Here is a 15,684-nt window from a genome sequence, read left to right as displayed (position 1 = left end):
TTAAAAACCCTTCCAAAAATACAAAACCTAGTAAAAACCCTTCCAAGACCTCAGCGAAAGGGAGAATTTCCCCTGGGAGCCTCACAGCGGGTAGAAGACCGGTCCGCCCTTTTACAGGCATCACCGTCCTGCCCGACCTCTCGCCGAACGACATCAACACCAACACCGCCATCCTGCACCTCCTCCCCGCCCAACCGTCCATCAGCCACCTGGTCACCAGGTTCCTCATACGGCTGCAAAACAGCTGCGTTGACACGGCCGCGCGGGTCACCAGGGAGAGGCAACGGTAGGTCTCGAGCCGCTCACCCTGGGGCTTGGCCATCTCCTCCAGCCTCCAGAGAGGCTCCAGGAGAGGTTTTCAGGGCTGGTGTGGGGCTTGCAGGGGAGCTGTGGCGGCCAAGCGATGCCGTTGCAAGGTCCTGGTGGCTTGGTGTTCAGCAAAGCGAGTCCTTGATGGCAAGAGGCCCTCTGACCTCACAGGGCGACCATTCCTCTGCCAGGTCCATCTCCGCAGAAGAGGTGAAGCCCTCCTCCGTGCTGGCCATAACCAAGAGCGATCTGGTGACCATGGCGCTGGCCAACTTGCAGTACGAGATAGACGAAGACGGCACCAAGACGACCTACTTCGACTTCCAGATGCTGCAGCGGCAGGTGGTTCATCGCTTCATCAGCGGGAAGCCCATCATCAAGGCTCAGGTGAGCTCAGCACGGGCCAAGTTGGGTTGTCCCAGGCCAGCGGTGGGGTTGGGGTCTGTCTCCATCCTCTTCCGCGCGCCTTTCTGGAGTCAGCAGACTCAACTGAAGGCATTGGCAGATGCCTGCTGTGCATCTGTCTCTGTTCCGTGGGTTTTGAAGGAGTGTCGTGGCCAGAAGCCACTTCTGTGGTCACGGAACGGTGGCCTGAAAGGGACCGTGAGGACCTACAGCCCTGCCTTTTGTGAAGGGCAAGCCACCCTCGTTTCTTTGAGAACGAGGGAGGAGTTGGTAGCTGTTGAAAGAACTTCAAGAGGCATCTTCCAGGGTTACGCCTGGTCCAAAGCGGGACTCTGAACCACCTTGGAGGAGCACATCTCTGGCTGGGGCTGTCGGTCTCCATTCTGTGAAAATGAAGCCTGGAGCTGGTGGGAAAAGGGGACTTGAGGACACCAGAACCAGGCTGTCCTGCAGCAAATGGGCTGTGCGTGCGCTCCTAAAGGTGGAGATCTGTCCACGTCGGCTGTTCCCAGGACCCTTTTGGTCCTTGGAAATGGTTCCCAAGAGGACGTTCTCCATCACCTTGCTGGGGACGGAGGTGAGGCTGCGAGCTCTCCAGATCCTTCTTCATGGAGATGCCTTCCTCCAGCCATCAGGAACCTCCCCTGGTCGCCACAACCCCACAGTGGCCTCAGGAGGCCATCGACCATCTCCTGCTGAACTCTCAGGGACATCCCGGGGACTCGCAGCTGCTCAGCTGAACTTTCTTGCTGGCCCCTGTTAAGTGACACCAGGCGTGTTCATAACCCTCTGTCCCAACCCCTTTCCAGACGGCTCCATCCGTCACCCTCAACAACGTGAGGACCCTCCAGGCCACCAAGACGAAAGTCAGGGACCAGCTGCCCCAGGTAGGAAACGGGTCGCCGGTCTCCTCCTCCATCCAACCCTGAGGTCTCCCCTCACGTCCCGTGACACGATGGGGGCACGGAGACCGGGCGGACGCGTGGGAAGACCCAAGGCCAACTCAAGTAGGGGTTTGGAGACCTGGCAGGACCCAGTTCTCCTGCGCCAAGGGGGTGAGCAGGCTGGAGGGCATCACGTTGTGGTGACCCCAGCCCTCGTTGGGTCACATCCTTGCCGTTCTTGCTGCCAGGAGCCGCTCAGCATCAACCAGCAGAAGCGCATCATGGAAGAGGCCCGCTCGGTCAATGCCCTCTCCAAGGTCTTGGCCACCTTGAAGGTGGCTGCTGAGTTCCTGGCCGTGACGGGTGGTGACCCAGAGCGCCCGCTGCCCGAGTACGTCCGTCAGGAGCTGAAGATGGACGCCGGCGCGAAGCAGTTCCAGGACGTGCCGGTGGGCCAGGGGCTCAGGGCGGGCGGGAAATGGGACCCTCCTGTCCTCCCTTTGCCACTCTGGGTGGGGCTTCACATCACCTGTGGCTCTGACCACCTTCATGTGCTCCAGGGTCCCCAGATCTAGTGTCCGCAAAGGTTTGGGGGTCCCCTGCTCACAGCAAAGAGGTCCTGAGCACCTGGGTGGGTTTAAAAGCTTGGCTGGGCGGTGGCAGGTCTTCATGTCCTGTTCACCAAGGCCCTGGGGACACCTCGGGCACTGCGGATGGCCTGGGGCACCTCTGCGGGGGCTGCCGGTGATGGGGGAGCCAGGGGTTTGTAGATGCACCCACCTGGATGCTTCAACTGGGCAGCTGAGGTGCAGCCACCGGGGATGGTGGTGGCCCAACGTGTCCTCTAGGACGTGCTGGAGTTGAGCGTGGACGTGACCCTTCCGAGGAGCTGAACGCCTGTGCCTCTCTGTCCCCCTTCTTCAGGTGGTCCCCAACACCCGGCTGAAGCACATCCTGTCGCTGTGGCAGGTCCTGGCAGCTCGCCGGTCCATGCTGCTGGTACAGATGAACCAGGTGAGGGAGATGGGGGGGGGAGGGGAGAGAGCGTTTGCCCCCCCTCCCCCCCCCCGCCCGAGGAGGAGAAAGGAAACCTGGGTAAAATCAAGGTCTCTGGCCCATCCTGAAGATAATCCACCCCCCCGGGCGCTTTCAAGACTGGGTTATGTCTTGGAGGCTCTCTGGTGGCCCTGATACGAGGTTCAAGGACACGAGAGGGTTGTGGTGGTCTTTGCAGGATCCCTTCTGCCTGGTACCCAAGCAGTTCCAAGAGCAGCTGGATGCAAGGGAGGCAAAAGCCCTGTCCTCTGCGTTGTCCAACACCAACCTCGACCTCTTCCTCATTGAGCTTCACGAGATGATCACGGTGGCGCTGTCCAGATTTGAGCCCCAATATGAGTAAGTCCCGGTCGTATCCTGGGACAGCCAGAGCGGTGGCAGAAGCCGCAGCTTCCTGGGAGGGTTTGGTTGGGGAGAGACCTCTGAAGGTCTCTGGTCCATGTCCTGCCCCAGGCAGGTTACTCAAGGCCTTGTCTGGTTGCATGTTGGTGGATCTCCATCTTTGGAGATGCTCATCTTGGGGGCTGTCCCAAGGTGGCCTCACCCCTGATGGGAAGAGGTTTTTCTTATGCCCAGCCGTCAGCTGCCCCGTTGGCTCCTGACGCCACTGGAGATACCCCAGGGCAGCCTCTAGCACGAGGCGTTGGCCATCATTCACCAGCCATCTTGGCCACCATTGAGGGCCACCATTGACCAGCGACCTTGGCCAAGACAGTGCTTATTGCTGACAGCCAGCGCTGGCCACGGCTGGCGGCTGGAGGTGGTGGGACATCCAGCCCACCTCCACCTGCTCACCCCCCCCCGCTCTACCTCCCCCACAGGCTGAAGTATGCCTTTGAGTGCTTCCTGGAAGACAACCAAGTCCCCGCCACCTCCGTGGCCACCCTCACGGATGCCCTGGACCCGGACATTCCTGTCAAGAACATCCTCTCCGTCTGGAGGACGGCTGCGAAGACCAGCCACATCAACGTCCCTGCGTACGGCCAGGAGAGGCCAGCCCGGGGCAGCCATTAGCCCCCTTCTCGCAATGACCCTGCTGGTGGCTTGTCCCCATGGGCACAGGGGAAACCTCTACCCCCAGTCCCAGCTCTGGGGGCAACGCATGAGCTGCGTGTGGGCTCCTGGAGCAGCTCGAGCCTCCGAACCCCTAAAATCCTGCTCCCCCACTGTTTGAACCCGGCTGAGAAGCTCTCACCTAGACCCACCACTGCCCCCACGAGGGCCCCAAGCGTCCCCATCCCACCAACCCTGCCGAGCCACAGCGGGAACCTGGAGACCATCTCCATGGACACATCCCCAACGCTGCTACCCCTGTCCTCAGTTGGCCAACGCTGCCCCAGGGGTGTCCGAGGCGCTGGAGCCCCTCTGCCATTCCTGCGTTGGCCAAGAGGTGCTTCTGCATGTCCCCGTGCCCATCGTTGGTGGCCTTCATCCCGCCTTCTCCCTCCTGTCCCTTCCTGCAGCATTAAACAGTCAAGGACCCATCTTGGTTTCGTGTTGTTCTCAAAACGGTGGTGGAGGGGACCTGCCTGCCGTCATGGGTGCGACCATCCCTTCTGGGGGCCCACCGTGGGGCTCAAGGGGCCTCTGGAGAGGCAGCGGTGGAGGAGCTGGAGGCCTGAGCTTCCCCACACTGGCCTCCATGGGTGGCCAGAGGCAGGAAAGACCACAGCCACCCCGCCCAGAGCTGCCCCCACTGCTCCCAGTATACCCCAGTGCCCCCAGGGTTTGACTCGCGTGGTGAGCTCCTTCCCTCCATCTTCCCGGGGAAGGAGGCTCTCTGGCCTCTCCACACCCTGCAGGTATTTATAGACATTGATGAGATCCCCCCCAACGTCTTCTCCAGGCTGGACCATCCCAGCTCCCTCAGCCTCCCCTCCTTGGGAAGATGCTCCAGTCACTTCATCATCTTGGTGGCCCTTCCCAAAAGTCTAGTTTAAGGCTCCTCGTGGAAGTCTGGCCAGCTTGTTGGTGAAGGCCCACTTGGTCAGGTGAATCCCATCAGCTCCCAACAGATCCAGCTTCTGGAAGGTAGCCCTGGCTTCCGGAAGGTAGACCCGGCTTCTCAAAGGTAGATCCATGATCACAGAAGCCCAAACCTTGAGTATGGCACCAGCCGCAGCCAGATGCTCCAATCCCTTCGTCATCTTCCCTGGCCTCTCTCCAGTATGTCCATGTCTCCCTTGTACTGGGAAGGCCAGTGCTGGACCCAGCCCTCCTGGTGCGGCCTCACCAGCGCAGAGGTGAAGGACCACCTCCCTCTACCGTGAGCCACCTCTGTGGCAAGGGCTCATGGTTTATGGTCACCTTGGTGTCCACCAGGACCTTTTCTACCAAGCCGCTTTCCAGCCTGGTGTCCCCATCGTGCCCTGGTGCCGGGGGTTGTCCCTCCCCAGGGGCAGGACTTTGCACTTCCCCTGGTAGAACCCCACGAGGTTCCTCTCAGCCCATTTCTCCCCTGTTGAGGTTTCCCCGGGTGGCAGCAGGACCCTTTGGCCTTTCAGCTGCTCCTCCCAGTTTGGTGTCACCTGCAACCTGCCCATGTCCAGCCGGCTGACAACCCGCCTCACTGCTCATCCAGCCCGTACATCAACAGCTTCTCTAGGAGGATCTTATAGAAGACTGTGTTGAAAGTCTTCCTGAAGTCCAGGTAGACAATGTCCACCGCTCTCCCCTCCTCTACTGGGCCAGTCATTGCATTGTAGATGCTTATCAAGTCGGTCGAGCATGACTTCTCCTTAGTGAAGCCATGCCGACTCCTCCTGATGCTTATCTCACCCTTCCCGTGCCTGGAAATGGTTTCCAGGATTACTTGCTCCACCACCTTCCTTTGGGAATTCCCTGCTGGTCCCACAACCGCTGCTCCACAGCACCCCTTGAGCAGCCGGTGAAGTGGGGGCAGCGGCGCGGGCGCTGTCCTGGCTGCGGCCCCTCCCAGCTTCTGGCTGGCAGAGCACGGGAAGCTGAAAAGTCCTTGACCGGTGTAAGCACTGCTTAGCAACAACTGAACCGTCAGCGTGTTATCAACGTCATTCTTCTAAATCCAGACCCCAGCACCGTACCAGCTACCAGGAAGAAAATTAACTCTACCCCAGCCGAAACCAGGACACGTGGCCACCGCGGGGGCCCTGGCCGTCCCCACGGCCAGATCCATTGAGATTAGATATGCCGGTAACGGTCATCTGATAACACCTCCCCTTGAGAAGGAAGGAGCGGCCACCCGGCTTGTGCAACGGCCACGGGGCTTGTGACACGTAAACCACCCAAAACGGCAGGTTTCCACCCCAAAACCCCTCAGCCCTGCGGGTGGTTGCTTTTTGAAGGCATCTCCTGGCCATCGCTGCGTGTCCTCGGTGCAGCTCGCCATGGCCGTCTACAGGGTGAAGGTGGCAACGGGTGACATCCGCGAAGCCGGGACCAACAACTCCATCTCCATCACCTTGGTGGGCAGCCGAGGCGAGAGCCGCCGGACGACCATCAGCTACTGGTTCCGGCCGGGGATGGTGAGCGTGGGGATGGGGACACGAGTGGTGGCATGGGCTGTCCTGGGGACCCTGGCATGGGTTTTACTGGAGAGGGCAGGAAAAGGGCTTGGGTCTTCTCCAAGGTTTGGGGGGATGGAGAAAGAGGGCTTGGGGGGATGGTGGGAAGGGGTCTTGGGGGATGGTGGGAAGGGGTCTTGGGGGGGATGGAGGAAGAGGATCTTTGGGGGATGCTCTGAACCCCCTTTCTGCTGGTGGGGAACGCCCGTCTCCCCCGGTGCCACGCCGGGCACCTGCTCTCCCGCCCCAAGCCATTCCCCCCCGCCGTCACCAGGAGAAGGACCTGACCGTGAGCTGCGAGCAGGACTTGGGTCCCATCGTCCTCATCCGCCTGCACAAGTGGCGGCTCTTTTTGGAGGACGCCTGGTTCTGCAAGGACGTCCGCGTGACAGCTCCCGACGGCACCCTCTACCGCTTTCCCTGCCACCAGTGGCTGGAGGGGGTCACCACGGTGGAGGTCCGGGAGGGCTCAGGTAGGACCCATCCCACCCCCATCCTCCTCTGCCAGCCAGGGGGTCCGACCTTGACCCCGCTCTCCTCCTTTCCAGGGAAAAAGCTGGTGGACGATGAGCTGGAGATCCTCAAGGAGCATCGGCGGCAGGAGCTGAAGGCACGGCAGGAGGCTTACCAGTGAGAGCAGGGACATAGGGACGGAGGCCCACCACGGCCAGGGTGGCCTGGCCAGTGGTGACACTGATGTTTGTCCCCACGTCCCACCTGCAGGTGGAAGAGCTTCGCCGAAGGCTGGCCCCGTTGCCTCAACGTGGGCTCCATCTTCGAGCTGGACTCCAACATTCAGTTCTCCTGCGTGAGGGCCACCAACTTCACTGGTGTCCTCATCTTCCAGTAAGCAATGCCCCGAGGTTGGGGACGACCTGGATAATGGGAGTGAGGAGCACCGCCAGTGCCACCCTGTCCCGGGAGGCTGGCGGCGGGGCCAGGGAAGCACGGGGGGTGCTGATGTCCACTTCTTCCCCGTAGAGGGGCCTCCCACCTTCTGGCAGGGTTCCTGTTGAGACCCACCTCCTGGAAGAGCCTGGATGAGATGCGCAGCATCTTCTCCCGGACGAAGGGCAGGGAGATCGGTGGGTGCCTTGCGTGTCCTCCCCCCCCACCCAGGGCTTCCCAAGAAGTCCCTGGCTTGACGCGGAGGGAGGGTGGGCACTTGGGAGCTGATGTGCGGCCACCCCCTCAGTCCCCGAGTACGTGGCCAGGCACTGGCGAGAAGACGACTTCTTCGGTTACCAGTTCCTCAACGGCAACAACCCCATCGTCATCCGGCGATGCACGGCGCTGCCGGCCAAATTCCCGGTAACGCCGGAGATGGTGGCCGGTTCTTTGGGTGGTGGCACCAACCTGGACAAGGAGATACAAGAGGGTCGGATCTTCATCGTGGACTATGAGGTGCTGGAGGGCATCCCGGCCGGCACCATCCACGGGCGCCAGCAGCACGTGGCCGCCCCGCTCTGCCTGCTGCACCAGGGCGCCGACGGGCTCCTACGCCCCATCGCCATCCAGGTAGGGACGTCCCACCCCAAACCAGTGGACGATCCCACCGTGGCGGTGGGGAGGAGATGGTCCCACCGCGTGGTTGTGTCCCACAGCTCAGCCAAACGCCGGGACCCACCAGCCCCATCTTCTTACCGAGCGATGCCGAGTGGGACTGGCTGTTGGCCAAGACCTGGGTACGCAACGCCGACTTCTACAGCCACCAGCTCCTCACCCACCTCTTGAGGACCCACCTCTTCGGGGAGGTCTTCGCCATCGCCACCCTACGCCAACTGCCCGCCTGTCACCCCCTCTTCAAGGTGAGGTCCCACCTCAGGACCACCCACCGCCCCCCACCCATCTGACCGCAGCGCCCCCCCCCAGCTCCTTGGGAGGTCCCCGGTCACCTCCAAGGTCTTGGTTTCCACCACCAGCTCCTCATGCCCCACTTCCAGTTCACGTTGCACATCAACACGTTGGCCCGGAGCGTCCTCATCAACCCCGGCGGCATCATCGACAAGGTGAGCCCCGGGGACTGGGAGCATTGGGGTCTACTGGGAGCACTGCACTGTACTGGGAGAACTGGGGGACACAGGGTATACTGGGAGTACTGGTGCCCTGGGAGATCTTGGGGGCTTTGGGGTATACTGGGAGCACTGGGGAGGGATACTCGGAGTACTGGTGCTCTTGGAGCACTTGGGGGCACTGGAGTATACTGGGAGCACGGACGGGGTACTGGGAGTGCTGGTGCCCTGGGTGCACTGGGGGGACACTGGAGTATATTGGGATTGCTGGGGGGCACTGGGGAGCACAAAGGGCCCTGGGGGACACTAAAGAGCACAGGGGCTGGGGAGCACTGGGGACAGTGGGGTATACTGGGAATACTGGGAGGCACTGTGGGGGCACTAGCAAGGTTGCCGGGGGGGTGCTGGGATGTAATGGGAGCACTTGGGGGGTATACTGGGGGCACTGGGTTGCACTTGGGCTACTTGGAGTACTCATGCCCTGGGTGCATTCAGGACCACTGGGGTATACTGGGAGCACTGTGGGGGCACTGGGGAGCACTGGAGAGTACAGAGGGCCCTGGGGGACACTAGAGAGCACGGAGGGGCTGGGGAGGTATATTGGGAGCACTGGGAGGTACTGGGGGAGGGGGGGTACTTGCAGTACCGGTGCCCTAGGAGCACTTGGGGGAACTGGCATATACTGGGAGCACTGGCGACCACAGAGGGCCCTGAGGAACACTAGAGAGCATGGGGGTGGGCTGGGGAGCACTTGAGGGCACTGGAGTATACTGGGAGCACTGGGGGGCACTGAGGAGCACTGAAGACCCTGGGGGACACTAGAGAGCCTGGGGAGGGCGGGTGGAGCTGGGAAGCACTGGGGGCACTGGGGTATACTGGGAGCACTGGGGGGCATTGGGGAGCACTGAAGACCCTGGGGGACACTAGAGAGCCTGGGGACGGGGGGTGGAGCTGGGGAGCACTGGGGCCACTGGAGTATACTGGGAGCACTGGGGGGCATTGGGGAGCACTGAAGACCCTGGGGGACACTAGAGAGCCTGGGGAGGGGGGGTGGAGCTGGGGAGCACTGGGGGCACTGGGGTATACTGGGAGCACTGGGGGGCATTGGGGAGCACTGAAGACCCTGGGGGACACTAGAGAGCCTGGGGAGGGGGGGTGGAGCTGGGGAGCACTGGGGGCACTGGGGTATACTGGGGGCACTGGGGGGCATTGGGGAGCACTGAAGACCCTGGGGACACTAGAGAGCCTGGGGACGGGGGGTGGAGCTGGGGAGCACTGGGGCCACTGGAGTATACGGGGAGGACTGGGGGGGTTTGGGGAGCACTGAAGACCCTGGGGGACACTAGAGAGCCTGGGGAGGGGGTGGAGCTGGGGAGCACTGGGGGCACTGGGGTATACTGGGAGCACTGGGGGGCATTGGGGAGCACTGAAGACCCTGGGGGACACTAGAGAGCCTGGGGACGGGGGGTGGAGCTGGGGAGCACTGGGGCCACTGGAGTATACTGGGAGCACTGGGGGGCTTTGGGGAGCACTGAAGACCCTGGAGGACACTAGAGAGCCTGGGGAGGGGGGGTGGAGGTGGGGAGCACTGGGGGCACTGGGGTATACTGGGAGCACTGGGGGGCACTGGGGAGCACTGAAGACCCTGGAGGACACTAGAGAGCCTGGGGAGGGGGGGTGGAGCTGGGGAGCACTGGGGGCACTGGGGTATACTGGGAGCACTGGGGGGCATTGGGGAGCACTGAAGACCCTGGGGGACACTAGAGAGCCTGGGGACGGGGGGTGGAGCTGGGGAGCACTGGGGCCACTGGAGTATACTGGGAGCACTGGGGGGCTTTGGGGAGCACTGAAGACCCTGGAGGACACTAGAGAGCCTGGGGAGGGGGGGTGGAGCTGGGGAGCACTGGGGCCACTGGAGTATACTGGGAGCACTGGGGCAGCTGGGGGCTGGAGGGGGCCATGGTGCCTCCTGCCCTGAGCACCCAAGGGTGCCCCGCCCCACCAGGGCTCGGGGGTCACCTACGAGGGGATGCTGCTGATCGTCCAGCGGGGCTTGGAGAAGGTCACCTACACCTCCCTCTGCCTCCCCGATGACATCCGGCACCGCGGCATGGCCCACCTCCCCAACTACCACTACCGGGATGACGGGATGAGCCTCTGGGAAGCCATCGAGAGGTGGGACACGGGGTTGGGTGGCAGCTGCTGGAGGTCCCATGGGTGCTCCATGACCTCATGGTCACCTTACCCCACGGTAGCTTCGTCTCCGGCATCGTGGCTTTCTACTACGGGGAGGACGCGGCGGTGAGAGGGGACGCCGAGCTGCAGGCTTGGGGGATGGACATCTTCACCAACGGCTTCTTGGGCAGGACCTCCTCAGGTACCGTGTCCACCTGGGTGGCCCCAGAGGTGACAGGGGGACAAGGACAGGTCCCTGATGCTCTCTGCCATCCCCCGCCACCCCCAGGTATCCCCTCCTCGCTGCAGACGGCGGCGGAGCTCAGCAAGTTCCTCACCATGGTGCTGTTCACCTGCTCAGTGCAGCATGCGGCCGTCAACAACGGGCAGGTGAGACAGGGGATCTCTGACCCCTCTGCACCCAAAAGATGTCCCCCGCTGTCCCCGTCCCACGCTGGAGAGATGTTCTCCTCCAACCCCTCTGTGTGCGGGAGGGATGTCCCTATCCTGAGCCAGGAGAGATGGCCGTGTCCCACCTCTCTTTGTGCTGGAGGGACGTCCCCATCCATCCCCTCTCCATGCCAGAGGGACATCCCCACCCCACCTCAGGAGAACGTCCCCAGCCATCCCCTCTCCATGCCAGAGGGACATTTCTACCCCACCTCAGGGGAACGTCCCCATCCATCCCCCTTCCATGCCAGAGGGACATCCCCACCCCACCTCAGGAGAACGTCCCCAGCCAACCCGTCCCCATGCCAGGGGGATGTCCTCTGCTGACACTGGCCTCTCACCCCGCAGTATGACCTGGGCGCCTTCCTCCCCAACGCCCCGTCCTCCATGCGCCACCCGCCGCCAGCGGAGAAGGGCAAGGCCTTCCTCCAACACTTCCTCGACACCATCCCCGAGGTGGACACCACCGCCAACATCCTGGTGGCCCTCATCCTCCTCAGCTCCTCCCTCAGTGACAGGGTGAGTCCGGCCCCGCTGTCACCACGCCCTCCCCCAAACGGCGGCTCTGTGGGGCTGAGGAACCCCAAGAGGTGCCCCACGGGGGCGTGGGTGCACGTCACCACCTTGGCTACCTCCAAGCCCAGGGTGGTGGCCACCACCGCTCTACAGCTACCAGGGTGCCCAGAACCCCCTCAGATGGCTTGAGGCACCTCAGCCAAGCGGTTGAACCTGATGGGTCCCCATCCCCGCGTCCCCCAGAGGCTCCTGGGACAGTACCCGGAGGAGCGGTTCACAGAGGCGGAGCCCCGGCGGCTCATCAGGACCTTCCAAGGGCGGCTGGAGGAGATCCGGGAGCGCATCGAGGAGAGGAACCACTGGGCCCAGCTGAGATACAACTACATGAACCCGCTGGAGATCGAGAACAGCATCTCCATCTGAGCGCCCCCGCAGCCCAGCACCGGCACCCAGCACCCAGCACCCGGGCACCCCCAACACCCCCAGCACTGATCACCTGGGCACCCCCAGGACCCCCAGCACCCCCTCTACCCACCACCCCCACCACCCCCACCACCCCCAGCACTGATTACCTGGGTACCCCCAGCACCCCCAGCACCCCCAGCCCCTCCAGCACCCAGGACCCCCAGCACCCCCCACCCCACTCTCCCCCCAGCCCCTCAATAAACGCCAGCTGTCAATCAAACCCTCGCTGCTTGGGGTGGGGTGGGGGGGGGAGTGTCCTAAATCCCTGGGAACCCCCAACAAGCTGGGGGGGGCAACTGGGAGACATGATGGGGTGCCCAGCACTCCCAGCGCCCTCCCCACTGCTCCCTATGCTCCCCAGTGCTCCCAGTGCCCCTCAGTGCTCAGCGGGGACTCCAGTGCTCCAGTGCCCTCTAGTGGTCCCAGTGTCCCCAGTGCTCCCAGCGCCCCACAGCACTCCCCAGGCTCCTCAGTGCTCCCCAGTGTTCCCAGTGCCCCTCAGTTCTCCACAGTACCCCCAGTACTCCCAGTGTCTCTCAGTGCTTCCAGTGCCCCTAAGTGCTCCACAGTGTCCCCAGTGCTCCCAGTCCCCTCCAGTGCTCCCAGTGCCCCAGTTCTCCGCACTCTCCCCAGCACTCCCAGTGCCCCCCACAGTGCTCCCAGTGCCCCTCAGTGTTCCCAGTGCCCTCCAGTGTTCCCAGTGCCCCCCCCCAGTGCTCCCAGTGTCTCTCAGTGCTCCCAGTGCCCCTAAGTGCTCAGCAGTGGCCCCAGTGCTCCCAGTGCCCCACAGTGCTCCCCAGTGTCCCCAGAGCTCCCATCTCCCTAGTGTTCCCGGTGCTCTCAGTGCTCCCAGTGCCCCTCAGTGCTCAGCAGTGGCCCCAGTGCTTCCAGCACCCCCCCAATGCTCCCAGTGCCCCTCAGTGCTCCTCAGTGGCCCCAGTGCCCCCAGTCCCCTCCAGTGCTCCCAGTGCCCCAGTTCTCCGCAGTCTCCCCAGCACTCCCAGTGCCCCCCACAGTGCTCCCAGTGCCCCTCAGTGTTCCCAGTGCCCTCCAGTGTTCCCAGTGCCCCCCCCCCAGTGCTCCCAGTGTCTCTCAGTGCTCCCAGTGCCCCTAAGTGCTCAGCAGTGGCCCCAGGGCTCCCAGTGCCCCACAGTGCTCCCCAGTGTCCCCAGAGCTCCCATCTCCCTAGTGTTCCCGGTGCTCTCAGTGCTCCCAGTGCCCCTCAGTGCTCAGCAGTGGCCCCAGTGCTTCCAGCACCCCCCCAATGCTCCCAGTGCCCCTCAGCGTTCCCAGGAGTGTGCTGGCCTCCTCGGGGACAGCCGAAGCCCCGGGGAGCGGACAGTCCGTCCGAGGAGGGGACTGACCGCCCCGTTTCACCCACGGCTGGTCCCTCTCGCACCCCTTTCTCTCTCTCCCTCCTTTCTCCCCCCCTTTCCCAGCTTTCCCCCCCACTCCTTCACCAGTTTGCGCAGTCCCGCCGCCCCCTCCCACACCCCCCAATTTGAAATGAAGCAATGTTGGCGATACCCAGGAATCAAACAAGCTAAAAATATACCTGAAAATATTTTAGTTGAATTCTGAAACGTTCTTTCACTGCAGTAGCTTCAGTAACTTGCCTTACGTCATTCCCTGCACAACGTTCAAGTGGCTTTCCGGTTCCAAAAGAACGGTTCGTTAGCAAATGCTAGAACACACTTTGGTCCTAGTAGTTAAAACAAAAACAAAACCAAAAAAACCCAGTAAACCATTTGTAACTACTACTAAAAAAATAACACTTCGGCCTAGGTGAGAATTGCTGACTTTAAGGAACGAAATATATTTCCTGATGTAATATTCTTGCTAGCTGCTCCTAAGAGAAACTTCGGTTGTCGTTTCCGAGGGCAACAACTTTGAAACTCAAGGTTCAGGCGGTTCAGGCTTGGTCAGATAACCCTGCTATCGTTCCTATCCCTCTTTTCCCAAATACTCAGCAGTGTTGGCTTTTTTTATTATACCCCTTGAGGCGAATTAAACACGTGTTTGTGCTTAAATATAGATATATCAAAAACTAAAATAAGGAGCAATGCGTGGGGCGGAGCCCTACCACCGTAAGCTGTGCCAGCACCTTTCCGTACGGATCCTGAACCCACCTACCTGCCTCTAGGACCGCGTCGCGGGTGTAACCCCAGTTAGCGCACTCACGCTAAAAGCCGTGCTGCTCATCAAAAAAAAAAACCCAAAACCTTTATCGGTAAAACGGGATGAATATATTCCTCTGTATCACAGGCCTGTGGTGATGATAAATCAGCTGAGGAATACTGAGATACGAGGTATGCAGAAACCATATAAATAAGAGATAAATAACACCTGAAGAGGGCCATTAAACTCCGTCATCAAACTCCCACGCCGCAGTCAGAAGCGTGACCGACGGAGCAGAACCTATAGAAAGCGGCGCACCGATCGCAGGCTTGAGAGCTGCCATTTAAAAGCCCCAAAGCCACGCGACCCCGTGCGCTTGGGACTCGATTTAAAGCTGGGAGAACACGCAAAAATCTTTGTGAAATAGCTGAATGACATCAAGTTACAAATTACCTTTTGCTCAACTTCACTCCCTGAAAGGACCGGGAGAAAAAATCCACTGGTATCGGAGGGAAAAACCAGCAGTCGCTCCGATCGGTAAAAGCCTGGAGTCGTGCCAGGACAAAGCCTACGGGAGATCACAATCCGCGTCTTTTTAATCTTTTGATATATCGGAAAAATAACTCTGAGGCGGCTAGCTCCCCACGGAAGCGTTTCTGCTGCATTAAATACAAACCCGACGGTCGCAGCTGGCAGCAGCAAACCACGCGATCGAGAACCAAACACGCCGAGGCGATAACGGGGCTAAAAATATCGGGCACACCTTACTTGGAAGCGTTACGGAAAGGAAAACGCTACCTGAAATCCAGCTTTCGGGAAACAGCTTGGTATTTCAGGAACGCTGTTAAAAACTGCCTGCTGGAGGAGGTTCGCAGGGAAAGCAAAGGAGCTATTTCTCTGGAAAATGGTATTTTAATAAAGCCTGAAAGAACACTGCTTTAATCCGCTGAAGGAATAATATTCCAAAACAGCGTGTTTCACAGCCCTGCAGTAATTTGCAAGACCGATGCCTTTGCTTCGGTGTACGGCCAGGACTGAGGGCTTCGTTACACCGCCCGTACACATCGCTGTAGCACCTCCAATTCAGTGGCATTAAAGCCCAGGTTTGTACTAAAACTATTCATTTTAAAAGCCTGGCCGAGCCAGTTGATTTTGTTCTTTGCAACGAGCCCAGACGTTACCAGAATGAGACCAGCCGCGGGCTGCGTAGGGAAATTAAAATTGGTTTGTGCGGAGAAGGGGGAAAACCCTGATGGGGAAAACCGGGGCAGAGCTGGGCCCCGCTTCTGCTTCCCCCCCAAAACCGGGTTTATGGCGAGCCCGCAGTACATGAAGGGCAGAAACGTCCCGCAGCCGCCCTGCCCTTCACCGCTGCCCGCCCCGACCTTACCCTCCGCAGCCGCCAAGATGGCCGCCCTCAGAGCCAGCCGGGTGAGCGGCCGGGATGGGACGTGGAGGCCGCGGGGGGAACGGGGACGGCTGGAGGGCGAAGGGACGGAGGTGCCGGGGGTCTGCGGGCTTGAGGGCGGGGGACCGCGCTGCAGCCGGCGGCTTCTTCCCCTCAGGGGCTGCCCGGCAGCTTGCCCCCCTCCTGGGCACCCTGCTTCCCCTCATGGGTGCCTTGCTTCCCCTCATGGGCGCCCTCCTTCCCCTCAGGGGCTGCCTGGTGGCTTGCCCCCCTCATGGGTGCCCGGCTTCCCCTCAGGGGCTGCCCAGCAGTGGCTTCTTCCCCTCATGGATGCCCTGCTTCCC

The 15,684-nt window shown here is 61.4% G+C and overlaps 2 protein-coding genes and 2 long non-coding RNA genes across 12 annotated transcripts in view; 2 read left to right on the top strand and 2 right to left on the bottom strand.

The window, feature by feature from the left end:
- The window catches only part of LOC148052811 (E3 ubiquitin-protein ligase rnf213-alpha-like), a 32,223-nt gene extending 28,085 nt beyond the window's left edge, over nucleotides 1-4,138 (top strand). The window contains exons 42-48 of the mRNA XM_087778542.1: nucleotides 118-286; nucleotides 501-696; nucleotides 1,524-1,601; nucleotides 1,847-2,047; nucleotides 2,523-2,612; nucleotides 2,833-2,993; nucleotides 3,476-4,138. Coding sequence (XP_087634668.1) covers nucleotides 118-286; nucleotides 501-696; nucleotides 1,524-1,601; nucleotides 1,847-2,047; nucleotides 2,523-2,612; nucleotides 2,833-2,993; nucleotides 3,476-3,668 — 1,088 coding nt within the window. The 3' untranslated portion in view covers nucleotides 3,669-4,138. The remainder of the gene's footprint in view (nucleotides 1-117; nucleotides 287-500; nucleotides 697-1,523; nucleotides 1,602-1,846; nucleotides 2,048-2,522; nucleotides 2,613-2,832; nucleotides 2,994-3,475) is intronic.
- A 566-nt stretch (nucleotides 4,139-4,704) lies between these two features.
- LOC148052809 (hydroperoxide isomerase ALOXE3-like) lies at nucleotides 4,705-11,864 on the top strand. Of its 7 annotated transcripts, none has more exons than XM_087778550.1 (13): nucleotides 4,705-5,304; nucleotides 5,702-6,157; nucleotides 6,471-6,826; nucleotides 6,920-7,042; nucleotides 7,178-7,281; nucleotides 7,392-7,714; nucleotides 7,801-8,004; nucleotides 8,119-8,205; nucleotides 10,214-10,383; nucleotides 10,464-10,585; nucleotides 10,673-10,773; nucleotides 11,182-11,352; nucleotides 11,593-11,864. In XM_087778550.1, exons 2-13 carry the CDS (start codon nucleotides 6,020-6,022, stop codon nucleotides 11,770-11,772), a joined length of 2,079 nt encoding a protein of 692 aa, XP_087634676.1. In that variant the 5' UTR covers nucleotides 4,705-5,304; nucleotides 5,702-6,019; the 3' UTR covers nucleotides 11,773-11,864. The 7 variants fall into 7 exon arrangements, with proteins under 7 accessions (XP_087634676.1, XP_087634679.1, XP_087634675.1 ...); XM_087778553.1 differs by having other exon boundaries at nucleotides 4,705-6,157; nucleotides 6,471-6,669; nucleotides 6,745-6,826; XM_087778549.1 differs by having other exon boundaries at nucleotides 4,705-6,157.
- LOC148052810 (uncharacterized) lies at nucleotides 6,675-10,588 on the bottom strand. 2 transcript variants are annotated; one of them, XR_015709178.1, is made up of 3 exons: nucleotides 10,454-10,588; nucleotides 7,220-7,552; nucleotides 6,675-7,071 (listed from the first exon to the last, which is right to left on the bottom strand). It is a non-coding gene; the product is annotated as an uncharacterized LOC148052810 (long non-coding RNA). The 2 variants fall into 2 exon arrangements; XR_015709177.1 differs by having other exon boundaries at nucleotides 6,679-6,800; nucleotides 6,914-7,552.
- LOC148052808 (uncharacterized) lies at nucleotides 10,633-15,679 on the bottom strand. 2 transcript variants are annotated; one of them, XR_015709176.1, is made up of 4 exons: nucleotides 14,386-15,679; nucleotides 13,370-13,516; nucleotides 11,611-11,742; nucleotides 10,633-10,736 (listed from the first exon to the last, which is right to left on the bottom strand). It is a non-coding gene; the product is annotated as an uncharacterized LOC148052808 (long non-coding RNA). The 2 variants fall into 2 exon arrangements; XR_015709175.1 differs by having other exon boundaries at nucleotides 11,611-11,718.
- Nucleotides 15,680-15,684: the final 5 nt, after the last annotated feature.

The sequence above is a fragment of the Nipponia nippon genome, unplaced genomic scaffold (assembly GCF_047370975.1).
Source record: "Nipponia nippon isolate SJK-2023a ecotype South Korea unplaced genomic scaffold, ASM4737097v1 scaffold_44, whole genome shotgun sequence".
Lineage (NCBI taxonomy): Eukaryota > Metazoa > Chordata > Aves > Pelecaniformes > Threskiornithidae > Nipponia > Nipponia nippon.
The sequence above is the reverse complement of the archived record's forward strand: the minus strand, read 5'-3'. Positions and strand labels throughout refer to the sequence as shown.

Coding starts and splice junctions, on each gene's coding strand:
- LOC148052809 (XM_087778548.1), top strand. CDS start 6,318: ATGGTGGGAAGGGGTCTTGGGGGGGATGGAGGAAGAGGATCTTTGGGG. Junction 7,715..7,800: donor TACGCCCCATCGCCATCCAG/GTAGGGACGTCC, acceptor TGTGTCCCACAG/CTCAGCCAAACGCCGGGACC. Junction 10,384..10,463: donor CTCTGGGAAGCCATCGAGAG/GTGGGACACGGG, acceptor ACCCCACGGTAG/CTTCGTCTCCGGCATCGTGG.